This window comes from Tachysurus fulvidraco, chromosome 10, assembly GCF_022655615.1.
Source record: "Tachysurus fulvidraco isolate hzauxx_2018 chromosome 10, HZAU_PFXX_2.0, whole genome shotgun sequence".
Lineage (NCBI taxonomy): Eukaryota > Metazoa > Chordata > Actinopteri > Siluriformes > Bagridae > Tachysurus > Tachysurus fulvidraco.
The window spans coordinates 4,572,606-4,598,314 of NC_062527.1; the positions used below are offsets into that span (position 1 = coordinate 4,572,606).

General features: G+C 38.6%; 1 protein-coding gene across 7 annotated transcripts in view; it reads left to right on the forward strand.

Annotated features, from left to right (window-relative positions):
* anks1b (ankyrin repeat and sterile alpha motif domain containing 1B) overlaps window positions 1–25,709 on the forward strand; it is a 184,653-nt gene extending 158,944 nt beyond the window's left edge. For 3 of the 7 annotated variants that reach the window (XM_027164006.2, XM_027164010.2, XM_027164011.2), the window contains 9 exons: window positions 8,175–8,282; window positions 9,213–9,398; window positions 11,028–11,153; window positions 13,856–13,927; window positions 15,951–16,037; window positions 16,209–16,346; window positions 18,434–18,601; window positions 23,237–23,328; window positions 24,366–25,709. In XM_027164006.2, coding sequence (XP_027019807.1) covers window positions 8,175–8,282; window positions 9,213–9,398; window positions 11,028–11,153; window positions 13,856–13,927; window positions 15,951–16,037; window positions 16,209–16,346; window positions 18,434–18,601; window positions 23,237–23,328; window positions 24,366–24,414 — 1,026 coding nt within the window. In that variant the 3' untranslated portion in view covers window positions 24,415–25,709. Of the gene's footprint in view, window positions 1–8,174; window positions 8,283–9,212; window positions 9,399–11,027; window positions 11,168–13,855; window positions 13,928–15,950; window positions 16,038–16,208; window positions 16,347–18,433; window positions 18,602–23,236 lie in introns of those variants that run through there. The other 4 variants (XM_027164007.2, XM_027164012.2, XR_007144055.1 and 1 more) reach the window with 4 other exon arrangements.

Here is a 25,709-nt window from a genome sequence, read left to right on the forward strand (position 1 = left end):
TGAGAGCTGGGATCAGAGCAAAAATCTCCCAGTCTCTGAATTATGAATTAAGGCAATGAAGAGATCCATAGGAGACACACACACACACACACACACACACACACACACACACACACACCCCTTATTACACTATTCTATGTCAGGTGAATATTATCTAATGATGTGTGTGTGTGTGTATTCAGAGTTTTCTTGTATTTTCTATTTTGAGACTACAATAAACCACTGTATGTTTCTTACAATTATTAATAGAGAAGCTTTTACTGATTTACAGCTTGTTCTGTTGCCAAATAATTCTGCTCGGTATAATATTTGTTTCTCGACAGAAACAAAATTATCAGGCAAAAAAATGTACTTAAATTTAGAAAAAGGTTTAATACTGTACTTATATTTGGTTGTTAGCTTATTATATAAAAAACTCAATATATTAGACAATGTTTGAGATTTTTTTAGTCTAAGATGTCGCTTTTGCTTACTCATCATGTCTATGGCCTCTTTCGAGTTACCTCGGAAGTCGTCGTCGATCACCGTGCTTTCAGGATACAAAAGGAGAAAGCATCATGTTCCTCTTCTGTTGAACAGTGATGAGTGATGTCCATTTTCCTCGTGTATGCTGACTGATCTAAAGTAAATGCGCGTACATACAGTATAACTCAGTAGGATTGTACATACAGTATAACAGTGGGATTGTACATACAGTATAACAATAGGATTGTACATACAGTATAACAATAGGATTGTACATACAGTATAACTCAGTAGGATTGTACATACAGTATAACTCAGTAGGATTGTACATACAGTATAACTCAGTAGGATTGTACATACAGTATAACTCAGTAGGATTGTACATCAGTATAACAGTAGGATTGTACATACAGTATAACTCAGAAGGATTGTACATACAGTATAACTCAGTAGGATTGTACATACAGAGTAACAGTAGGATTGTACATACAGAGTAACAGTAGGATTGTACATACAGTATAACTCAGTAGGATTGTACATACAGTATAACAGTAGGATTGTACATACAGTATAACTCAGTAGGATTGTACATACAGTATAACTCAGTAGGATTGTACATCAGTATAACAGTAGGATTGTACATCAGTATAACTCAGTAGGATTGTACATACAGTATAACAGTAGGATTGTACATACAGTATAACAGTAGGATTGTACATCAGTATAACTCAGTAGGATTGTACATACAGTATAACTCAGTAGGATTGTACATACAGTATAACTCAGTAGGATTGTACATACAGTATAACAGTAGGATTGTACATACAGTATAACAGTAGGATTGTACATACAGTATAACAGTAGGATTGTACATCAGTATAACTCAGTAGGATTGTACATACAGTATAACAGTAGGATTGTACATACAGTATAACTCAGTAGGATTGTACATACAGTATAACTCAGTAGGATTGTACATACAGTATAACTCAGTAGGATTGTACATCAGTATAACTCAGTAGGATTGTACATACAGTATAACAGTAGGATTGTACATACAGTATAACAGTAGGATTGTACATACAGTATAACTCAGTAGGATTGTACATACAGTATAACAGTAGGATTGTACATACAGTATAACTCAGTAGGATTGTACATACAGTATAACAGTAGGATTGTACATACAGTATAACTCAGTAGGATTGTACATACAGTATAACTCAGTAGGATTGTACATACAGTATAACTCAGTAGGATTGTACATCAGTATAACAGTAGGATTGTACATACAGTATAACTCAGTAGGATTGTACATCAGTATAACAGTAGGATTGTACATACAGTATAACTCAGTAGGATTGTACATACAGTATAACTCAGTAGGATTGTACATACAGTATAACTCAGTAGGATTGTACATTACATTTCTTTGGCTGCTGATGCTGGGAGCAGCTGTGCTGAATGCTGATGTGACGTTACATGCTGAGGAGATTCAGCGTTGTGTGTTGAGGAATTCAGTGTTGTGGAGTTGTTACCTAGGTAATATGAGGTCTTTGGAGGTAGTTGGAAGTATGAAATGATAAATAAACTGTTTGCAAATGTTTGCAGCCAATCAGATCACCTTGTATCTTTTATGTGTCTTCGAGCTTTAACTGAAAGATGGAGGGAGGGAGGAAGGGAGGAAGTAAAGGAGGGAGTACACGAGTGAGTAAGGAAGTGTGTGTGTGTGTGTGTGTGTGTGTGTGTGTGTGTGTGTGTGTGTGTGTGTGTGTGAGAGAGAGAGAGAGAGAGAGAGAGAGAGAGAGAGAGAGTGAGTGAGCAAATGACTAAGTGAGCGAGCAATTAAGCAAATGAGTGAATGAGTGAGTGTTTGGGTTTGTGAGTGTATGAGGGAGTGATTGAGTGTATGAGTAAGTGAGTATCTGAGTTATTGTCTGAGTGAGTGTATGAATGTGTGAGTCTCTGAGTGAGTGTATGAGTAATTTGAGTGTCTGAGTGAGTGTATGAGTGAGTGAGAGTCTAAGTGATTGTATGAGTCATTGAGTGAGTGAGTAAGGGAATCGGTGTATGAGTGAGTATATGAGTGAGTGAGTGTCTGAGTGAGTGAATGAGTGGATGGGTGAGTGAGTGAATGAGTGAATGAGTGGATGGGTGAGTGAGATTTTGTATGAGTATTTGAGTGAGTGTATGAGAGAGTTTGAGTGAGTGAAAAAGCGAGTGTATGTATGAGTGAGTGAATGAGTGAGTGTATGTATGAGTGAGTGAATGTGTGTATGAGTGAGTGAATGAGTGAGTGTATGTATGAGTGAGTGAATGAATGTATGAGTGAGTGAGTGTATGAGTGAGTGAGTGAGTGTATGACTGAGTGAGAGAATGAGTGAGTGTATAAGTGAGTGAGTGAGTGAGTTAGTCTGAGTGTATGAGTGAGTGAGTAAGTGAGTGCTTGAGAGATTGTATGACAGAGTGAGTGTATGAGAAATTGCCTGAGTGAGTGTATGAGTGAGCGAGTAAGTGAGTGAGTGTATAAGTGAGTGTATGAGTGTGAGTGAGTGAGTCTATGAGTGTATGCGTGAGTGAGTGAGTGTATGAGCGAGTGAGTGAGTGTATGAGTGAGTGAGTAAGTGAGTGTATAAGTGAGTGAGTGAGTATATGAGTGAGTGAGTGTATGAGTGAGTGAGTAAGTGAGTGAGTGTATAAGTGAGTGAATGAGTGAGTGAGTGTATTAGTGAGTGAGGGAGTGAGTGTATGAGTGAGTGAGTGTATGAGTGAGTGAGGGAGTGAGTGTATGAGTGAGTGAGTGTATGAGTGAGTGAGTGAGTGTATGAGTGAGTGAGTGAGTGTATGAGTGAGTGTATGAGTGAGTGAGGGAGTGAGTGTATGAGTGAGTGAGTGTATGAGTGACTGAGTGAGACTGAGTGAGTATATGAGTATGTGAGAGAATGAGTGAGTGAGTGAGTGAGTGAGTGAGTGAGAGATTGTATGAGTGAGTGAGTGAGAGAATGAGTGAGTGAGTGCATGAGAAATTGTATGAGTGAGTGAGTGAGAGAATGAGTGAGTGAGTGCATGAGAAATTGTATGAGTGAGTGAGTGTATGAGAGATTGCATGAGTGAGTGTGTATGAGAGATTGCATGAGTGAGTGAGTGAGTGAGTGTATGAGAGATTGCATGAGTGAGTGAGTGAGTGTATGAGAGATTGCATGAGTGAGTGAGTGAGTGTATGAGAGATTGCATGAGTGAGTGAGTGAGTGTATGAAAGATTGCATGAGTGAGTGAGTGTATGAGAGATTGCATGAGTGAGTGAGTGAGTGTATGAGAGATTGCATGAGTGAGTGAGTGAGTGAGTGTATGAGAGATTGCATGAGTGAGTGAGTGAGTGTATGAGAGATTGCATGAGTGAGTGAGTGAGTGAGTGTATGAGAGATTGCATGAGTGAGTGAGTGAGTGAGTGAGTGTATGAGAGATTGCATGAGTGAGTGAGTGAGTGTATGAGAGATTGCATGAGTGAGTGTATGAGAGATTGCATGAGTGAGTGAGTGAGTGAGTGTATGAGAGATTGCATGAGTGAGTGAGTTACTGACTGACTGAAAACTAATCGAAAATATGTATGATATTGTGCATTCCCTAAAAGAAAAGGCATGTTGGAGAGAGAGAATGAAAAGAAAGAGAGAGGGATTTTGCCTTTGCTGGGTCATTAAAGGTCCATGCTCCACTGGTGCAGTGAACACAAACAAAGCTGCTTTCATATTTATCCCACCAGGCTTCAGCATGTGAGATCAGCCAGGATTCAGTGAGCTGAGAGCTCTGTGTCCGCTGCTTTTGCTCTGCTTGGCTACTCCATGTGTAAATGTTATGAAGAATCATTAAGGGATAATAACTAGTTTGAAATATTTAAGCAGAAATAACTGAGATTCACAAGTTTAATATTTTGTGCACAGGTTCCTCAGGTTTTAGGTTCTGTATATTTAAATATGTAAATGAAGGAAATGTGATCAAGCAAGACACTGTCATATCAGATTAGATTAGATTAGATTAGATTCAGCATTATTGTCATTGTACAGAGGACAAGTACAGATACTGTATAATGAAATGCAGATATATATTCATATATGCTGATTATCAGCTCTAACATTTGTTCCGTATCTGCACTTTGTTTCATGATCTGCTTTCTCACTTTGTGTATCTTGTTGAACAGTTGAAGATCACAGTCACTCTCACTGTACACTGGAGCTCCGTCTCTAATCACATCTGCTCCTCTTCACTCTCTCACTTCAAACTCAATTCAAACTCCCTGCAGTTACACTGCAGAACAAAAACGTCTGCACACCTTATCTGTAGTCTGCAGTGATTAAAGGTGGTGCTTCATGAAAAATTAAGGATCATGATTACGTAACATAAAAACAAGACAGAATGTATACATGGGGTATAAGTGTAGTATATTGCCAATATATCGGTTCATTAAACTAGATTGGATTTAATTACATTTTATTTTTTCAGAGTGCAAAGCTAAGCTAAAATAGCACCTGATCCAGCAAATTGAATGTGATAAAACATTGAGGTGCAATTCCAGATTTTAATCCACAATCTCATCACAGTCATCATAAGAGTAATTCTCTGGGTTGTTGATTGGAGGCCTCGGCACGCCAAGGAGGGCCCTTAAGATGTGCTCTAATGTATATGTGGTGATGATAAAAGCTTCCGTTTCTTATTTCTTTTAAAACAAACTGCTGGTGCAGTGACATAAAATATGTCTTGCTTTTTGTGTTTTACAGTTTTTTTTCAAGCAGTGAATGTTTATCGGGTCTAAATTACTCAGTTCAGTGCCATCATGTGCGCCGGCTTGGAACTATATGATCATCCTACAGCAGTGCCTTAGTCAAATCACTTAAAATAATAACTGCAGTTTTCTCCAAAATGCTTTGTTGGAATTAAGGCCAAGCAGAGTTCAGAGAGAGAGGGAGAGAGAGAGAGAGACAGAGAGACACACACACAGACACAGAGAGAGAGACAGAGACACAGAGAGAGAGACACAGAGAGACGCACACAGAGACACACACAGAGAGACACAGAGAGAGAGAGAGAGACAGAGAGACACACACAGAGAGACACAGAGAGAGAGAGAGAGAGAGAGAAAGACAGAAAGACAGAGACACATACAGAGAGAGAGAGAGAGAGAGAGATAGTATCATTCCATCTACATGTTTTATGCTACATTAAGGGTTCATTACTGTTACTCAGCTCGCTAAATGACTGTTCTGTCATGCTACATTTTCGCTCCTTCTCTTTTCTCTTTTGTTTAGTAGGAGGTAATTGTAACTCCACAGCATAAGAAGTTGTATCAGAAAATTGTGCACTTCCAATTTTGTGGCAACAGTTTGAGGAAGAAGCACATTTGGGTGTGTTGGTCAGACTTCGACCATATAGTTCAATTCTATTCAATTTAGTTGTTTAGCGCTTTTAACAATTGATATTGTCTTAGCAAGCCTGAGGTCATGGTGGTGAGGAAGAAACCTTGAGAGGAACCAGACTCAGATGAGAACCTCATCCTTATTTATGTGACACTGGGCAGTAAATAATTTAAATGTAAATAATATCCTTTCTATAACAGTTTATATTCGATTGGAATTGTGCAACAAAGAGCTCCTGTGGAACAAACAGGTCAGCTTCATTTGTAATTTAACACTACTGTACTTCAGTCCTGCTGAAGTCTTCAAACATTCGCTGATCAAGACACGAGCACAAAGCTCACTGACGCAACAGCATTTGAAAGACGTCGTGACAGTCTCCAGACGGCCTCACCACAGCATATAGTGAACGCTGTTAGAAAAAAGGTTCCTCACTGTTGTACTTTGGATGTTTAATACGTCTAAATTTCAACATTTCCATCCAAACAGTTGGGTGGATTTGTCCAGCGAGTTTAAACTGTGAGTCATGCTGCCAGTCTTCGTGTAAAGTCGTGATCAATCCTGTATCAAAAAAATGAATGGGTTGATCATGATGTCCATTATTATGAGAAAAGAGCTGGATGTTGATTAAACTATGTGTCAGTCAGCTGCAATTATGGCTCCATAATGTTGTAACTGATGGCTAATGTTTGAGTGTATATATATATATATATGTATATGTATGGTGATGGTGATGGTAAGGGCGTGATGGTCCAGTGGTCCAGGTGTTGGGTGTTAGGGAGTCTGACTCCTAACCCTAAGGTTGGGAGTTCGAGTCTCGGGCCGGCCACGACTGAAGTACCCTTGAACAAGGCACAGAACACACCGCCCCCCCCCACCCAACAAAGTAACTCAAAAACTACTGTAATTAACCCCCTGGCTTCAGACTTCAGTGTCTCTTTTAAATGTCAAGTCAAGAAGAATGTTCTTCTTCTATCATTCAGAAAATAGTTAATTATAACCACATAATAGTAAAGGCATTTGTAACACACTCCAAAATAAATCTCAAGTTACATAACAGGCCCCTTTTTTTTACCAGTCACTTTCTTTACATAAGAATCATAGGAGATTATATTTTATAATATACTGTATTAACTCTAACAAATGTAAAAACAATACAAACCAAAGACTTACCCAGCTGGGATTTAAGTCTCTCGTTGGCTACATTGGAGTTCATGTGAATGTGTGTAGAGTTTATAGTACTTACGAAATCCCATGGAACTCGAGAACGAAGCACCCACTTGAAAAACACGATCAGCCGATACGATTTTCCCTGGCGTCCTTCCACGAACAATGTGCGAGTGTGTGTGTGTATATATATATACATATATATATATATATATATATATATATATATATATATATATATATATATATATATATATATATATATATACGTGTGTATATATACGTATATATGTATATATATATATATATATATATATATATATATATATATATATATATATATATATATATATACTATATATATATATACGTGTATATATATATATATATATACGTGTATATGTATATATATACAGAAAGCAATCCCGTAGCAGTCACCTACACCAGTAAGTGCAGATGTAAATCTGTACTACTCAGAAGAAAACTGAGTGGGAGTTGCACATGTGGGTCAGCGTTTGGCAAAACCAGTGGTGTCTCTCTGTTGTGTGTGATTCTGACCTTGAATATATTTTGTCTTTCTCACACACTTCGATGTTTATATACACCTCTCATAATGTGTGAATAAAACACGGATCAGCCTTACACAGGAATTGCAGTGGACACGGAAACAGATGTGTATTTTGTCGAAAACGACTACACGTACTGTTCTATGCATTGATGTATCACAGCTTGGGTGTATAAGTCAGTGCTACATTACAGGTATTGTATATAAGTTATTACCTTAGCACCAGTTCAAGCAGGACTGCTAATACCACGGGAGCTCTGTGTTTAGCCAATTACAAAAGGTCATGTGCCAAAGCCAGAGTTATTCATCCTAAGACTTTCAGAATCTACAGTCAGTTCATACTGACTTAAAATCAAGGATCTTTTTGATGATTATTCATATGATAAGCTCTCCCCAGGTGAGAGTGGGAGTTCAGTCAGATTAGTGTGTAAAGTAAATGTCAAGCATTGATATGATGCAGGAATAATCTCAGTATATCAGTGTAATGCAATTAAAAGTCTTTTTTTCCCCTTCTTTTCTTGTGTTTGGCTCGTTCCTCTCCTAACCTGGTGCTTCTGTTTTTCTTTCCTCAGGTTCTTAAGATCGGCTTGATAGGTCACAGAAAAAGAATTCTCGCATCACTCGGAGACAGACTACACGAAGACACTCCACAGAAGCCCCCACGAGCGATTTCCCTCAGGGTCAGTATGGAGGAGTAGACAGTACACTATTATATGAAAAGTAGGAAATCAAGCATGTATGTATCTCTCTCTTTTTCTCTCTCACTCTCTCTCTCTCTCTCTTTCTCTCTCTCTCACTATCTCACTATCTATCTATAGCAACATGTTTAGGGATGTTGCTCATTCATTTTCTAATCTGTGGATACAAAAAAGTGCTAGGCCATTCTTCACTCCGGCATTAATTACATATACAACAGAGTGCATGCTCCAGAATTTGTCCTGCGATCCTTTAGACACTGTATATCTTCACTCTACAAATGGAGCAGAGACAAAAATCCCCCTTCACACTTACTTCCACATTTTGGATCGTTTCATTGTACATTCAGTGCCAGATATGCACTCCTTTACTGTGTTGGCGTTCAGGATGTTCCCCTCCTGATCATCTGGCTCTTTTCCATCTTCCTAAAGGGAGCACAAAGCTCCTCAGATTTTTAGCTGCAGAATATCTCGTGTGAGTGTGTGTGTGTGTTTGTGTGTGTATGTGTGTGTGTGTGTGTGTGTGTGTGTGTGTGTGTGTGTGTGTGTGTGTGTGTGTGTGTGTGTGTGTGTGTGTGTGTGTGTGTGTGTGTGTGTGCGTGTGTATATACGTTATCAATATTTACTCAGCATTTATGTTACAGATTTATTTTCTAAATGAGGTCAGTGTGGCACCAAGGCCTGGCCTGTGCATTTACTTCCTACTTCTTGTGTATTGTTGTTTAACACCCCATGATGATTTGGTGCTGAACCCAAATACAGGAGATAATCCCATGTTGGTCTACATTTCTATGCCCATACAACTTGATACAATATGCATTTAATGTGGTATTTATTTGAATCATGACACTGTTTGATATCGTTATTGATATTAACTCTAAGGTTGGTATCTCTGGTGTGGATGTATCTGTGCAGGAGCCCAGCGGGAACCATACTCCTCCTCAGCTCTCCCCATCACTAAGTCAGGCTTATCCCAACGCCGGCTCGCTCGACGTGCAGCACCTCATCATGCAGGCAGACGCCAGGCGCAGACGCAACGATAACTACTTTGAGGATGTTCCACGATCCAAACTGGAGAGGCAGATGGCCCAAGTCAGTATGGTGAGTGTGTACATCCCTCAGACGAGCGGTGCTGTGTGTAAGAGGGATTAATGCAGCAATGAAGAATGTGTGATAAAACAGTATGTGGAAGTGGACTGGCTACAGTTGCTAAGATGGCTGTAGGACTACAATTGCTCGAAACATATTCGCTCTCAATTGTCCATCAGTGAACAGCTGATATACAGACAACAAAACAGACGTTATTATAAAACTCTAATTAGTACTTTGGTTCTGCAGTTGCACTTTTTGACACAGTTACAGAAGGGAACTGATTTATAATTGCACTCTCAATTCAGTTTATTTGTAATGCGCTTTAAACAATCCCCATTGTCTCAAAGCAGCTTTACAGAAGTATGGAAACAGAAGAGAGAGAGAGAAAAAGAAGAAATAAATATATAAGAAGAAGAAAAAGGAAAAATAAGGATAAAAATAAATAAATTATATACAATAAAAAGATATACAATAAAAGTTTAAAATAATTTAAAGAATATATCTATATCTATCTATCTGTCTATCTATCTATCTATCTATCTATCTATCTATCTATCTATCTATCTATCTATCTATCTATCTATCTATCTATATATATATATCCCTATCCCTAATGAGCAAGCCGGAGGTGACGGCAGCAATGAAAATCTCCCTGAGATGATATGAGGAAGAAACCTTGAGAGGAACCAGACTCAGAAGGGAACCTCATCCTCATTTGGGTGACACTGAACAGTAAATAATGTAAATATATATAATGTCCTTTCTACAACAGTTTATAATCGTGCAACCGAGAGCTCCTGAGGAACTAATGGGTCATTGTAAACTCTGAGTTCAGAGCAGACCTGACTGATGATAAAGACCAGACCATACAGCTGACACAACATAGGTTCAAAAGAAGGCATGACAGTCTCCGGGCGGCTCCATCCACAACAATCCCATGAGTCACTGGCTGACCATGCAGATCATCTAGTGTCACCCAGATGAGCATGGGGTTCTCTTTTCAGTCTGGTTCCTCTCAAGGATTCTTCCTTTTATCATCTCAGAGAATTTTACCTCAGCACGCTCATTAGGGATAAATTTGATTGATAAATGTATATCCTGAGTTGATATATTTCTGTAAAGTGGCTATGTCATATAGCTGCTACAGTATACTGTATCTGGGATCTGATTTTTAAACCCAAAATGCAATTATACGTTCTTTATTAAATCAAGTGTATTTGTCTTTATCGTTTTTATTATTCTTAGAAAAAGCTTATCACTTCACTCACTTGTGTGACCAAACTTTCTGAAGGCTTGTGTTTATTATGCCTTTAATCAGCACACTGATAGAGAGCTTATCAGTGGATGCATTCGCTCTGGTTTGCATCAAGTGTGTTGTATCAATTTGTGTGTGTGTGTGTGTGTGTGTGTGTGTGTTTCAATGTGATTACTTAATGTGAATGCTCTAAAACATTTCTCTTGAGTGCAGCTCTGTGTGTACTCACACCAAGGATAACAATAGAAACGGGACAGAGCTACATATCTAAGGGGCTAGAAAAGAAAAGTAGCACTAGAACATATCGTCTGCTGCTTTCATTTTTACGTGCCGTCCCAGCGGTACTCTTGCTCTAACAGCTGTTGCCTGATTCTCTGTTCCAGCAAGGGGAATGGTGTGAACCAATCACATTGCGACCTCCCAACGAGGCGACATCTTCCACTCCTGTACAGTACTGGCAGCACCATCCTGAGAAGCTCATATTCCAGTCCTGTGATTATGAGGCATATGTAAGCATGTTCAAGTATGTGTATGTGTGCTTTCCTGTCAGTGGGATTCCAGTCCATTTGTGATTTGTCCTATAAAGTGCTGTATCATCAAATGTTTTTATTAGTAATATTTATTATTTTTGTGCCTTTCTGCACTGTACAGACTCCAGATTGAACTAATTAATTCGATTTTTTTTAAGGTCCAGGTACATGACTGACCTAACGTTATTTGGCTATAAATGAGTCACAGCATTTAAAAGTTTTTTTAAAAAATTTTCTTTTTGCGGTAGCGTTCCTTTTGCTAGTTTCTTTCTTGCACTCGAAGCCGAGAATTAACGCAAATCATTTTTGTATCATTCTGTTTTCGTCTCGAGTTGTCTGTCCATCTGTGATGGACAGACAAGCTCACGTCTGTAGGATTTACCCGGATGTATCATCCTAACCAGAACATGAACGATTCGATTTTGTACCTGATCTAAATTAAACGTCACAGAAAGGTCAAATATTGTTTCCTTCGATAGCTTTTTTCTAGTCCGAAGTATATTTTAAGGTATTTGAGGCATATAAATGAGTTACATGGAGGAATAGACATACTGGAGGCAGAGGTGTTGGTGTTCAGTCTGACTTGGTTTTAACAGGCCATGTTTTTTTTTTAATTTGGTTGATTCCCATGTGCTCTTTTGAGTTTAACAGTTAATGAGTTGTGCTCATGTTTTAGCAAGCTTGCACTCTGTACAACAAAAGAGAACATGCCGACAGTATGGTTTAATCTGCAGACTTACCAAGCTTTCACCTGCCTACAGCTCACTCAGGCCTTGGTGGAGTCATATTTTACTGCACTAATGTATGTCTCCTGTAATCTCCTCTACTATCCACCAGCAGACATCTATAGGAAAGATTTCTATAATTCATTAATTTAATTCATTAGAGATCTACATTTAATACTGCCTGACTGAGCTCGTTGCCCTGTGTGCAGTGATGCCGCTTCACAACACCTGCAGTTTGTTTGTTTTCTCTGCAATTATGCTGATTTATTTCATGACAACCATCAAGCGTCTTTAATTATATTAGGAGACTAAATAGCATGTGAACATTTTTGATATGAACTCCTTATTACGCAGGTGTTTGTATGTGTGAATACAGTACTTTATGCATTTAATGCAATGCATTTAATGATGTACAAAAATAGTGGACTGTTTCTGAGAAGTAAGACAATGAGCGAGAGATGAGCAAGAAAGAGACAGTGTTTCTGTGCTAAATAACAGTATTTCTCTGTTCAATTAAAGTGGCGGCCTGTTTTTCAGCATCTCTCCATCCTGAAGTAATTTTAGCTAGAGGTTACATAAAGCTGCTCTGTTACCTAGCAACAGTCCTGCAAACCTGGTTGGTCTATTTGCCCACACAAGCAACGATGCTGGAATTGTAGATCATGCCCATGTTAAACTCATGTAAATTTGATTGGCCTTGGGACAAAAGAGTACCATTTCTATGTCACAGAATTATAGTTTTCTAGATAAAAGATGAAGGAAAAGTGACGGATGAAAAGATTAGACAAAAAAGATCAATATTTTAAAACATCTCTTTTTCATTTGTCCTAATTAACATTTAGTACTGTGGCATTAACGACTGCCAAAAGGACAGTAAAATCTGTGAGCCAAAAAGTGTGTGTGTGTGTGTGTGTGTGTGTGTGTGTGTGTGTGTGTGTGTGTGTGTGTGTGTGTGTGTGTGTGTGTGTGTGTGTGTGTGTGTGTGTGTGTGTGTGTGTGTGTGTGTGTGTGTGTGTGTGTGTGTGTGTGTGTGTGTGTGTGTGTGTGTATCCAGACAGTAATTCATCTGGACAGCGTGTATGACTGAGGGAAGCTACACCCCATAACAGCCCACAGTGTCTCTGTAAACAGCATTTTAATCTCATCGGGTTTCATCTATCGATCAGTGGCACAAAGCCTGACAGCTGTGTTTCAGAGAGAGAGAGAGAGAGACAGACAGACAGAGAGAGAGAGAGAAACAGAAAGACACAGAAAGACAGAGAGAGAGAGAGAAACAGAAAGACACAGAAAGACAGAGAAAGAGAGAGAGAGAGAGAGAGAGAGACAGAGAGAGAGAGAAACAGAAAGACACAGAAAGAGAGAGAGACAGAAAGACAGACAAAGCGAGCGAGAGAGAGAGAGAGAGAGAGAGAGAGAGAGCTGGGATAGTATCATTCCATCTATATGTCTTATGCTACATTAAGGGTTCATCAGAGATTCTGTGCTGTTAAGAGATATGATTTTTCCCTAAATACTTGCTTCAGTCCCCCACAGAGCTTGTCCTTATCTCACACACCTGTCTTAGGGCTGCTCACTCTCACCACACACCCTTTATACCGTCCCCACAACACAACAACTCTACATATCAGCTCCTGTCTTCTTAAAGACAATAAAACCCGGAAATGCTAAACAGGATGCAGAAACATTTCAGAACATTACCTGCAGCTCTCTAGCAGACAAATCCATTGTGATTCATTTTACAGAACTAATTTATTTATTTATATTATTTATATTTTATTTATCTCATGTCAAAGGATGTGCTGTATGTGTTCAAACAGACACTGGCGTTTGCTTCACGTTGTATGAATTTAGGATTGAAGGAGTAAACCTCAGGTCAATCTCTATCAAACTGGATGTAGGACATTAAAATAAGGGTGTTGATGGACACTTTTTCTTCTTCTTGCTGGTGTTTTGCAGTATCTGGGCTCCATGCTTGTGAAAGAGCTGAGAGGAACAGAGTCCACGCATGACGCCTGCGCAAAAATGAGGGTAAGGTTTGTGATCATGTAGAAGTGCAAACAGCAAACAACCAAATAAACCTGGTCTGTGTTTCTGAACATCTTATTGGAATTGACTCTGACTCTATACAGTGATTCTGATTCAGTGACTCTGACTCCATACAGTGATTCTGATTCAGTGACTCTGACTCCATACAGTGATTCTGATTCAGTGACTCTGACTCTGTACAGTGATTCTGATTCAGTGACTCTGACTCCATACAGTGATTCTGATTCAGTGACTCTGACTCCATACAGTGATTCTTTTTCCGTGACTCTTTCTGAACAGTGATTCCCATGACTGCTGTGAACCCTGCTGACTTTTATTCTAGAAATAATGTATATTTTCCTTGTTTCTCTCACAGTGTGTCATGTAGTGAGTTTTGTGTTGCATGAACATCTCTATCTCATTCTATCTCTTTTTCTCTGTATTATCCATCTGCATTTTCATGCATTTTTTCTCGTTTTATGAACCTTGCGAATTCTTGTTGCATGATATTTGCTCTCTCTCTCTTTTTCTCTATCTCTCATGCTTTGTCCATCTCTCTGTCTCATTTTTTTCTCTGTGTTTCTTTGTGTCTCTCTTTCTCATCCTCTCTCTCTCTCTCTCTCTCTCTCTCTCTCTCTCTCTCGCACGCGCGCGCTCAGTCTCTTTTTTGTAGCAGATTTTGACAGGTACAGGACAGTGTAAACATGCTTAGGCAAAGATAAACGCTGACCGAGAAAAAGGGAAAGAAAAAGGGAATAATAATAAATCACTAAATATATAAACTGTCAGAAGACTTACATGGTATTAAAAAGGGAAGGAAAATTCATTCTGACCTGTTTAAGAAATTAGAGTCATGTACTCAGGAGATTTGACTTTATAAAGCATTCACTTTGTAAAGATAATATATTCAGTGGAAAGTCTGTGGGGTTTGGTAGATATTCTCTACGAATGTGTGCGGATTGGATTGCCATAAATTGGGACACTTCTTTTTTTTTTTTTTTCTTTTTTTTTTTTTTTTGCCGGGGTTTTTTATTTCTTAGGGTTGGGTGTGTGTACAACGATACATACTGTAGATAATGTGACCTGCTGAATTTATAATGTGCTATAATGTGTAGGGATTTGGGATTAATAATGTGCTAGATTTGTGGTTGTAGGGGGTAAAGGATATATAGAGGTTTTAAAATCTGTTAGATTTTGTATGTACATAACATAAGGGTTACGTGTTAGATTTGTGATATAGTGTACTAGATATAGGGGTGTCTGTAGGGGATATAATGTATTAGATATGGGGGTATATGGGGTATAGGGAATATAATGTATTAGATATGGGGGTATATGGGGTATAGGGAATATAATGTATTAGATATGGGGGTATATGTGTATAGGGGATATAATGTATTAGATATTGGGGTATATGGGGTATAGGGGATATAATGTATTAGATATGGGGGTATATGGGGTATAGGGAATATAATGTATTAGATATGGGGGTATATGGGGTATATGGAATATAATGTATTAGATATGGGGGTATATGGGGTATATGGAATATAATGTATTAGATATTGGGGTATATGGGGTATATGGAATATAATGTATTAGATATTGGGGTATATGGGGTATATGGAATATAATGTATTAGATATTGGGGTATATGGGGTATATGGAATATAATGTATTAGATATTGGGGTATATGGGGTATATGGAATATAATGTATTAGATATTGGGGTATATGGAATATAATGTATTAGATATGGTCAGCTTTATGGTCAGGTCTTCATTTTAGGGATATATATATATAGTAACTTATAGTAATTTTTTTTTAAATTCTGTTTCTATACTCATGTAAAGCTGGTTTGAGACAATGTGAAATAGAAATAAATGAAATTATATTGCATAGGGGTTGTAACATTTGATTATGGGGTGTATAGGGTACAGGGGTTGTAGCAAAGGAAAGTTTGAGCATTCTTGTCAGACTGGCTCTATGATTTTTTTTTCCTCTTGTCTTCTTCTTGTCTTGCAAGAAGTCTGCGGAACAAATGAAGAAGGTCCCTACTATTGTCCTCTCAGTCTCTTACAAAGGAGTCAAGTTTATTGATGCAACAAATAAGGTGAACAGCAGCCTTTCATTTTCCTCTTTAACCTCTAGCAGTTCTAAAAACATATCAGACTCCATGTAAATTGTTTCTCTCTCTCTCTCTCTCTCTCTCTCTCTCTCTCTCTCTCTCTCTCTCTCTCTCTCTCTCTCTCTCTCCCATTCTCTTTCTCTTTCTCCTATGCAGAACATCATAGCCGAGCATGAGATTAGGAACATCTCTTGTGCAGCTCAGGATCCTGAGGATCTCTCCACATTTGCCTACATCACCAAAGACTTGAAGTCCAGTCACCACTACTGCCATGTGTTTACAGCTTTTGATGTGGTCAGTAACACACCTTCTTGTCATTTAAACAGAACGGGAACATTAAGGGGGAAAAAATAAGGGATGTATCTTTTAAGCCTAGGAACTAAACTAGCACCTCAGCACCTCTGTTTTTTTAACACCCATCATGTACATGACAACATCATTAAAGTTTCATTACCTAATTTATACAGAAAACAGCTGGTTTTCTAGATATTTGAATTAGGTAGTGTACAGAACATAAATGGTGATTAATGTGATTTTAAAATCTGAATACAGAAACAGATATGAATATTTAGAGCACTCAACAGACACAGATGCAAATACAGACACAGATGCAAATATAGACAATTCTATTGTGTTACACCTTACCTTAAGGGTAAATATGTGAAGTAATCATGGAGTTTGTGCAATTCTGTGGTAAAACAGGTATCTCTGTGAAGCAATGCAATACACATACAGTATAGAGTGTGATGCCAAACAGAGATGCTACTTTTTGTGACTTGTATTACCCAGGGAAAGCAAGTTAAGAATTTACCAAGCTAGCTAGATATTTAGCATTTCTGTGCCTGTGGTGATATGATGGGGCATAGGGGTTATAATGTACTAGATTTGGGGGGTGTATGTGGTACCACCAGGTGCATACACAGGTTTGTTCTCCTCACTCATCAAAAGGACCGTTTTGACCGCTAGAGAAAGTCAAACACTTTGGAAATTGAGAGGATTATGTCTTCACTCCCAAGATCACTTTTAAAATGAAACCCAGCCCCCCCGTGTCACATGTCTTCTCTCCGAATATGTGCTTGTAATTTGTTTAGAAACAAGCTGTCTGCAACTTCTTGTAAGAAATTTGAATTTGTAAACTGGGTAAACAGGAGACTAAATACAAACTGGGTATAACGGACCATACGGTTTGTCCAAGTGTATGTAACCAAAACATGCCAGTTAATGACTATATTCGATAAACTCCTCAGTGATTCTGATTTGGGTTTCCCAAAAAAATTCACTATGGGCATAGTTTGTGTACAACAGGGAGTCCGTAGTCATTGTTTAGAAGTTGCACATTCACACAAATACAGTATCTGGAAAAGTTTGCTAACAAAACTGGTCCATGCCTGTAACTGCACCTACCGAGAGGCAGCAGGGTTCTCTCCGTACTTTCTGCTCTTTGGCCGTTTGGCTGTTTGCCATTGACCTGCAGGTCTGCAACCTGTCTGAGAGATAGGGCCAGGTAAGCTCTCTACCTACTGGGAAGACAAGGTGAATGCTGTCAAGAAATGGAGTGCTGAAAGACCTGTGAAAGAAGGAACTTTTTGCTTACTTTCCTGTGGACAAACTTGAGAGGTTTGCACAGAAATGGGTCACTGAACTGGCATCAGGATTCAAGAGTTAGACAAAAGGTCAGTGGGACCGCCCTGATGACAAGAGAAGCTCGATTATAGACAGCAAATTCGAAAAATTTGAACAGCACGAACAAAAAATTGTCACTTTTTGCCCAGAAGTTCTGTGTTTTATCCGAAGACTGTCAGAAGTAGGCCAAACAGAAGACCCAGCTGTGTAAAGTGACTTGCAATAATGTATAGCAAGGTGGAGAAGTTGGAGTACAGACAGAATGATCAACTTCCGGATCCTCAAAGAGAAAATGAGGTGAAAACACAGTTGCAGCATTTGCAGAGAAAGAAGCAACCCAAATTATACGCTATAATGCCGTGGTTATCAATTGTTCTTTAGACTACACACTACCATAACCTGGCTTAAGGATTAAATTATTTATTTATTTATTTATTTATAAAAATTATTGGATAATGATTGTTTTACACTTTCGTACAGAAAGTACTATGCAGGTAAAGGGTACTTCAAACTTCACAATGCCCTGATCATGTGCTATAAACGAAAGGGGAAAAAATAGTTGCCTGTGGTTTTTTGATAATTAATGCTAAACCAAAAACTAACACTAAATGTATTCTTAATAACAAAAATGAGACTTCTTTTAAATAAAAACTGCATTAAAAAATTATAGAACCAAAATATGTTGTATAGATAAATTATAATCATAAATTGCAAAGAATTCTTGCCTATTTTTATGTGTTTTATTTATTTGTGGGCAGAATCTGGCCTACGAGATCATCCTGACGCTGGGCCAGGCTTTTGAGGTGGCCTATCAGTTGGCTCTACAGGCCAGGAAGAGTGGCCATGGCTCATCCACATTGCCTGAGAGTTTCGACAGCAAACCGTCCAAACCCATCCCCAAACCACGCTCCAACATCCGCAAATCTGTAAGTGCTCACCACACACTCTTCACACTCTGCTTCATCTTGCTGTTCTGTACCTCTGTTTTTCTGTACTTTTCCTCATAGAATAGAAGATATGCCTTTATTTTGTTATATACATTACAACACAGTAAAATTCTTTCCAAACTTTGGAGGTTAGGGTCAGAGCGCAATGGTCAGCCATGGGCTTTGCACAAGGGCCAACAGTGGCAGCTTGAACCCTGATCCTCCTATCAACAACCCAGAGCTTTCACCACTTGACCTACCACTGCCCATGCATTAGCACTGTGGCTTATGAGTGCTGAATCTTCACTTTTACTTCTTCCTAAAGCCTTTATTATGGGTGGCTTTTGACGTGTCCTTCACTGACTGATCAACCTAAAGTCTAAAACTCGAACACATTCTGTTCAGGCATTTCACTGCTACTGTGTTCAAGTCAGAATGCTGGAAGTCTGATATATAGTCTATATAGTCAGTTACAGAATTATGGCACCTTATTTCTGTAATTGTGAACTGGCCAATATCAAAAATCTATCATTTTAACAAAACAAAGTCATTTCTTATGATGCATGACATTTATTATGACATATACATTCACATTATTATTAGTATAATAATAATAATAATAATAATAATAATAATAATAATAATAATAATAATAATAATAATAATAATATTTAACCCTAGGGTTAAGGATTAGAGTTTGGGTTAAAGACTGGTACTAATTCTGGAACAAATTTTATGAACCCAGATAAAACTGGTTTGCTCTGTGGACCTCTTACTATACAGGACAGAGAAAAGTGCTTAATGTACAATACAATGCGAATGTCCATATTTATAGAATTTATTTTTGATTGGCTGGCATATAAAAAGTAATCACATTTCGTCATGATAGCCTGAATGTTTTCCTAAATGTTTTATAGAATCCTGCCAGACCATAGCAGCAGCTGGATAACAATAATGTTTACCTGTAATGTGCGGGACTCCAATATTAGTTGGATAATAACTAATAAATAATTAATTTGTTCTGTGGTTTGGTAAAACTTGATTCTTCTTTATTTCTGATGGACTTTTGATGATGTGAGTTGCATGTGATACTTGTAATACAGTTTTGCTGGTCATTAAACAGAGGTGCTGGCAGCCCACATGATATTTTTGTGGCATGACCTGCCCTCCTGCAGTGACTTGCTTAAACATGATTGATGAGAGGTTGTTAATGCTATTTGTCGATGTGATTTTTCTCCTTCTGCCCCTGACACACTGCCCCACTAACACACACACACACACACACACACACACACACACACACACACACACACACACACACACACACACACACACACACACACACACACACACACACGCACACACACACACACACACCCTACACCTTTCCCCTGTCTCCCCAGAGTCAGGGCTTTGTGCATTTCACACACGTACCAGACCATTTTGAAAATAGATTTCTATATATAGCACCATAATTCATAACCCTGTGTTCTGTCTGGGTCAGAATGACCTATTTTATTTGGTTTTGTTCTGTATAAACTGAAATAAACCATAGTTTTTACAACACGTAACAACATTAAAGACTTCCATCTGCAAAACTGACGATAACGAACCGTTCTGTCCGTGATCCCCTGTGGTTTTTTTCTGCCAGCTGCCATCAGACTCATCAGACTGTTCTTCCTAACAGGGTGGACTTTCAGCCGCCAGGAATAAATGAATAATAAGACAGAATTCAGTTCATTTATTTATTTGTTTATATATACAGTGTATGATAGTATACAGTATGTATATGGTAGGTTTTAGAATGGACTTGGGACTGGCACTGAGAGTTAACCCCTTACACCTGGGTTTGTTTCTTGCCTGGGAATCGAACCCGGGCCACGGCAGGTAGTGTGTGGTGTTCTGCTGCTGGACCCCCAGAGACAGACTAAACAGCACATTGCTAAACATTTCATTGTGTTTTAATGAGATTTTAGGCAAAGCAAGGCTTCGCATGTAGTCCTAAAACAAACATGTATATAGCTAATATCTATCTATCTATCTATCTATCTATCTATCTATCTATCTATCTATCTATCTATCTATCTATCTATCTATCTATCTATCTATCTATCTATCTATCTATCTATCTATCTATCACAAAACTACTTTTAGGGTGCAGAGATGTCACACTTTAAGGAAGAATCAAATATTATTTTATTTGGAAAAAAAGCTGCTGATGCGAATGTTTATGAATAATTTAGCAATTGTGTTAATCATTTGATGCTTACTACTAATTCTGACTAACTAAACAGTACAGCAATGGAATTAGACTGCAGAAGTAACAGACTGAGGCAGAAGTAACAAAGAATTAGCTTTAGCACATTAGCCCTACTTTCCTTTTTATTGTTCGTCACTAGTGCAACGGAGCCGTATGTTGCCTCCGTCTCATCCAAATCCCAACAATTGATCTTTAAACTTGTAAATTTAAAATTTGACATTCATCTGGCTGTTCAGTTCCTCAGTAGTCCCTTAGCATTTATTTTTCCTCTCAGAGGGATGTTATGTTCCACCAGGTGCCTCAGTGTTATCACACCAGATGTGAGGAGAGTCTGTATGCAGTGTCTAGGCAAATTTCATGGATAAGGGGTTCCTCTAGCAGCCAGTATAAAGAGTATGTGGTAGTGGTTCTCTATATCCTAAAAAGTCTCCACACTTTACGATAGATTACGATAAAAAAACAGGTCATTCTGAGGTGATCAACTTTCGTTGGTTCATTAAAAACAAAGGTTTGTCGAGTCTCATGTCCCCGTGAGTTAAAATAACACTGGTCACAGGTTTCCGAATAAAATACATTGAGCTGGTTAAAAACATCTGTAAAAACTGTAAATGAAAAGCAGGGGTTCTGCTCTGTAGGTGCACTAAACTTTGCCCACCTTCTTCTCTAGGCAAATATAAAACTCTTTATGTAACCCAGTGTAACAGATGTAAAAGAAATCTAGTAAAATCGACAGGATTCTTTTTAAAAGTAAAATCAGTGGGTGTGAAGATGCCGCTAGGTTAGTAATTAGCGTGCATTCACTGTAAGGACATTTTGGGTATTAGCCATTTCCATTTGTCCAAACAACTTTTATTTACTCAACTGTCCCTTCCCAGGTTTTTTTGCACAACTGAATCATCTCCCAGGTACACACCTACATATTAAAACCTCCTTTTTTCCCAAAGGAGTCCCTCTGGGAGTTTGGGTGCATTGAATGACCACTGCCTGACTAAAATTCTAATTCAAATTCAATTTCTTTGTATAGTGCTTTTAACAATTCCCATAGTCCCATATATATATATATATACATATATACATATACATATACATATATATATATATATATATATATATATATATATATATATATATATTATAATAATAGGGCCTCACATGAACAGGGATTCCATCTGAGAATGAGGATGATCTCAGGTAGCTGTAGATGATAGATTTTCTTACTTGAACAGCCGTATGCAAAATAACATGCTCATGTTTCAGTCATTATACAGTGGATATCTACCTGGATTCTATAGACTTAAAGCTAAAACTAAGAACTACCCTGAGGAGCATTTAACACTGCTTGACTCGACAGCATACAGCTGTAGAAGGGAAATGATTAATAATCACACTCTCCGTGTCCCCCAGATGAGGATGAGTTCCCTGTTGAGTCCAGGGTATTGAGAGAGAAAGAACACATTACCTCGTCTAACGGATGGCCCACAGCATTAAATCTCACCTTCTCACCTACAAACCATTAAACTACTAATACTAATACTGAATAATTGATTAATATGTAATCGCTGTGGTATAAGCAGAATAACACACTCCAGATCATGCAGTTATACAAGAATAGCACACTTCAGCGTGGTAACAGCGTGACACGAATCGCACCGCCTCGTCGTGGCGTATAACCGCTCAGTCTGTCAAGTGTTATTCCTTACTGCATGAGGCTCCTTATGGAACTGCCAGATAAAGCAACGATGGCGTAGAGCAGAAGGCATAGATTACATTGTGTGTGTGGACATGTGTTGTTATTGTGTGTGTGTGTGTGTTGTTCCTGTAGAGAGCTGTGCATCAAATTAATCTCAGGCACCAGGGAAACACGGACAGCCGTGTGAGTGGTGGCTATAACTGATGTAGTTGTTGGGTAGGTTTGTGTGTAGTAAAAAAAAAATTTGTGTCCATTCAGACAACTGATATAAAGTACAGATCTGCATTTTTAAGGACATTTAATAACAGATTTTTGCATAAATTATACATATAATTGATTATTATTTAACATTTTCTTACTGGGCAGAAAAGGAACGAAGCGTTGTACTGTATGTGTTGCGCTCTTCGGTGTTGTCGTCATTTTTATACCTGTTTCTTAATACACAGGAATTGTACAACGAGTGTAAATCTCCACAATCACAACACTGCACATCACATAAACATCACAGCATATAGCACTGATCATTAACACACCTACTGATTTCTGCAGAGATTTATTCTTTAGAAATTCTTCTTCAAATTTTGTGCATTTCTTAAGGGGAAAAAAATGTACTTTGGTGTGACTACCAAGTCGTCTCATTCTACCCTTCAGCATTTGCTCTCTTCCTTCCTTGTGTCTAATTCAGATGGAACAGCCTTCAATGGAGCAGAAGGGTCACGGCAATGTCCCGTGGATCGTGGAGCCAGGACAGGAAGCCAAGAGAGGAGTCAACACCAAGTATGAGACAACTATTTTCTAATATGCACCCACTGTCCGCTCCTGTCTGTGTGTGCCTTTCAGAGCACGCCCTCTAGAGGCCCCCCACGGAGCCATGGGCCCAGTGACCTTTGACTCGCCCGTGTCTCTCCGCCCTGGTCCGGTCCAGCCCGCCCCGTTTTACCGTGGCCTCTGCATGATGTCGCTGCCGTGCTCTCTCTCTCTCTCTCTCTCTCTTTCTCTCTCTCTCTCACTCTCTCTCTCTCTCTCGAACCCCCTTCCCTCAGCCCTCTGGCCAAAACACACCATTCACTTCGCTCTCATTCTCCTCCGAATCTAAAAAAAGGAGTTGATGTGATTTTTTTTTCCCATTTTTCCTTTGTCCTCCATTTAGCACTTTTACCAGACACACATCCTGACTGCTTGAACGAGGACTTTAAATCCATAATGCTGCTACAAGCTTGTAACTGCGGTGTATTTCGGTGGGAGGTGGGGGGGTCCACTTATGTTCATCATCAGGCAGTGTGTGAGGCAGTGAGCCACTGAGACTTAAGGGCATGAAAAATGGGAACTGTAAGACTACTACCCTGTAAGGACAGCGTAAAAATGGAAATAAGATTGTGGTTGGTTTTGTTTGTTTTGGTTTGATTTGTTTTTCTTTTTTATTTCCTCCTCCTCTTCCTTACCCACCCCCACCCCACCTCACCCCAACTGTGGTCTGTATTGGTCAAGCTGGGGGTTTGTCTTGCTCTAAACCATTTTTGCAGGTAAAATTGCATGTTTGAAGTCAGGTGACACGTTTAGATCCACTTACCACAAACAGCGTGTTGAAAACCCACTTTAAAGAAAACGACTTTAATTGCTTTGCCTTGTTTTTGGTTTGGCTTTGAATGCAAGCAGCCCGGAAACAAGCCCTTCTGCCCGCAGAGAGCATGTGTTCTGGCTGTGTTGGACAGGCGAAGGGGGCATCTGAGAGGCTTGATTTTTTTTTTTTTCTTTTTTTTTCTTTTTTTTTTTTTTGTGGACGCTCTGGATAAGTGATTTAATCTCATTTGCAGGGTAATGCCGGACTCCCATGTCTATTACTGTGGAAATCAAAGAATGTAGCCAGCCCCCAACATGGACCCTCTCACACACACATTGCAAAAAAGGACAGCAAAATACGGAGCCTTATGAGTGGCACTGGACTCCAAACATGGCAGAGCCTCATGTGACTGACCTTTTCACATAAAACTTGGTGTGCAAAAGGACTACTGGTGTGAACTTCTGGCTTTTCTATGAAGCACACATAGGATCGTACTTCAGTGGACTACAGACTGGCAGGGATCTGTTGAGTATGAATGCACACGTTACGCTACTTCGCTTCAATGGGTTCGGGCTCTGTTATGTGGACTATGTTGTGTGAGGGAGAAGGTTGGGGGAAAGGCAAGGTACCATGGGATAGGACATATACCATGGTTACTCATTATGACAGACTCATTTTGCCCAGTTCTATAGATCTAAGTAACAACACTGTGGCAAAAAAAAAAAAAAAAAATACGGACTTTTTGGTTTGCCATGTTTTTACTTTTCACTCTTCTTTAATTTCCCTTCATTTGGTTTGATAGTACATTATGAATATTATGCACAATGTGAATGGATTTATTGCACTGGACATCCATGAAAGTGACGTGTGTCTCATGCCAAAATCACTACAGAATTGTTGTTGACAATGCCATGCAGATTAGTATTCATACTGGTAATACATTTTAATGTCTAATATAATTCTATATCGCCATTATTCTAATCCTTAATTGACTATGTTATTATTAATTATTCTTCTTTTAAATGTGCAATTCTTGTCTAATGTTGTCTTGATGTTATATTATTTTTATATGACATTTGGGCTTGAGAAGAATAGCCATCCTGGAGTAAAATGTACTATTGTAAAAAAAGAAAGAAAAAAAAAAAACAAACTGAGAATGTGTGAATGGCTCCACTCAATTTTTGCTTTTTAAGAATTCTGATCTATCGTTTCTCATGGGGCTGATACACAGATGATGCGCGGATATCTGAACTATTTTAACTCAGTGTAACTGTAAAAAAATTTTGCCACAATTCTTCTGTACATAAATATTTTCCTCAATCATTGTCATATATGTAATGTAGTTTAACATAAAACTGAAGAAAATGAATAACAGAAAAAAAAAAGAAAATATCACACTGGTTAATATATTGCCAAAATTTTAAAGGTCAAACTGCGAGATCTCACTGTTGAAAATATCAATAAATAAAAAAAACCCTTGTGTAAGCAAAGTGGAAATGTACATAGGCTTGGGCTTCCAGCACTCTGATTTTCTAAGTTTGACCCTTATTTATATCCTGGCAAAGCACATGGAATAAATCAGACTTGTACAACTGTT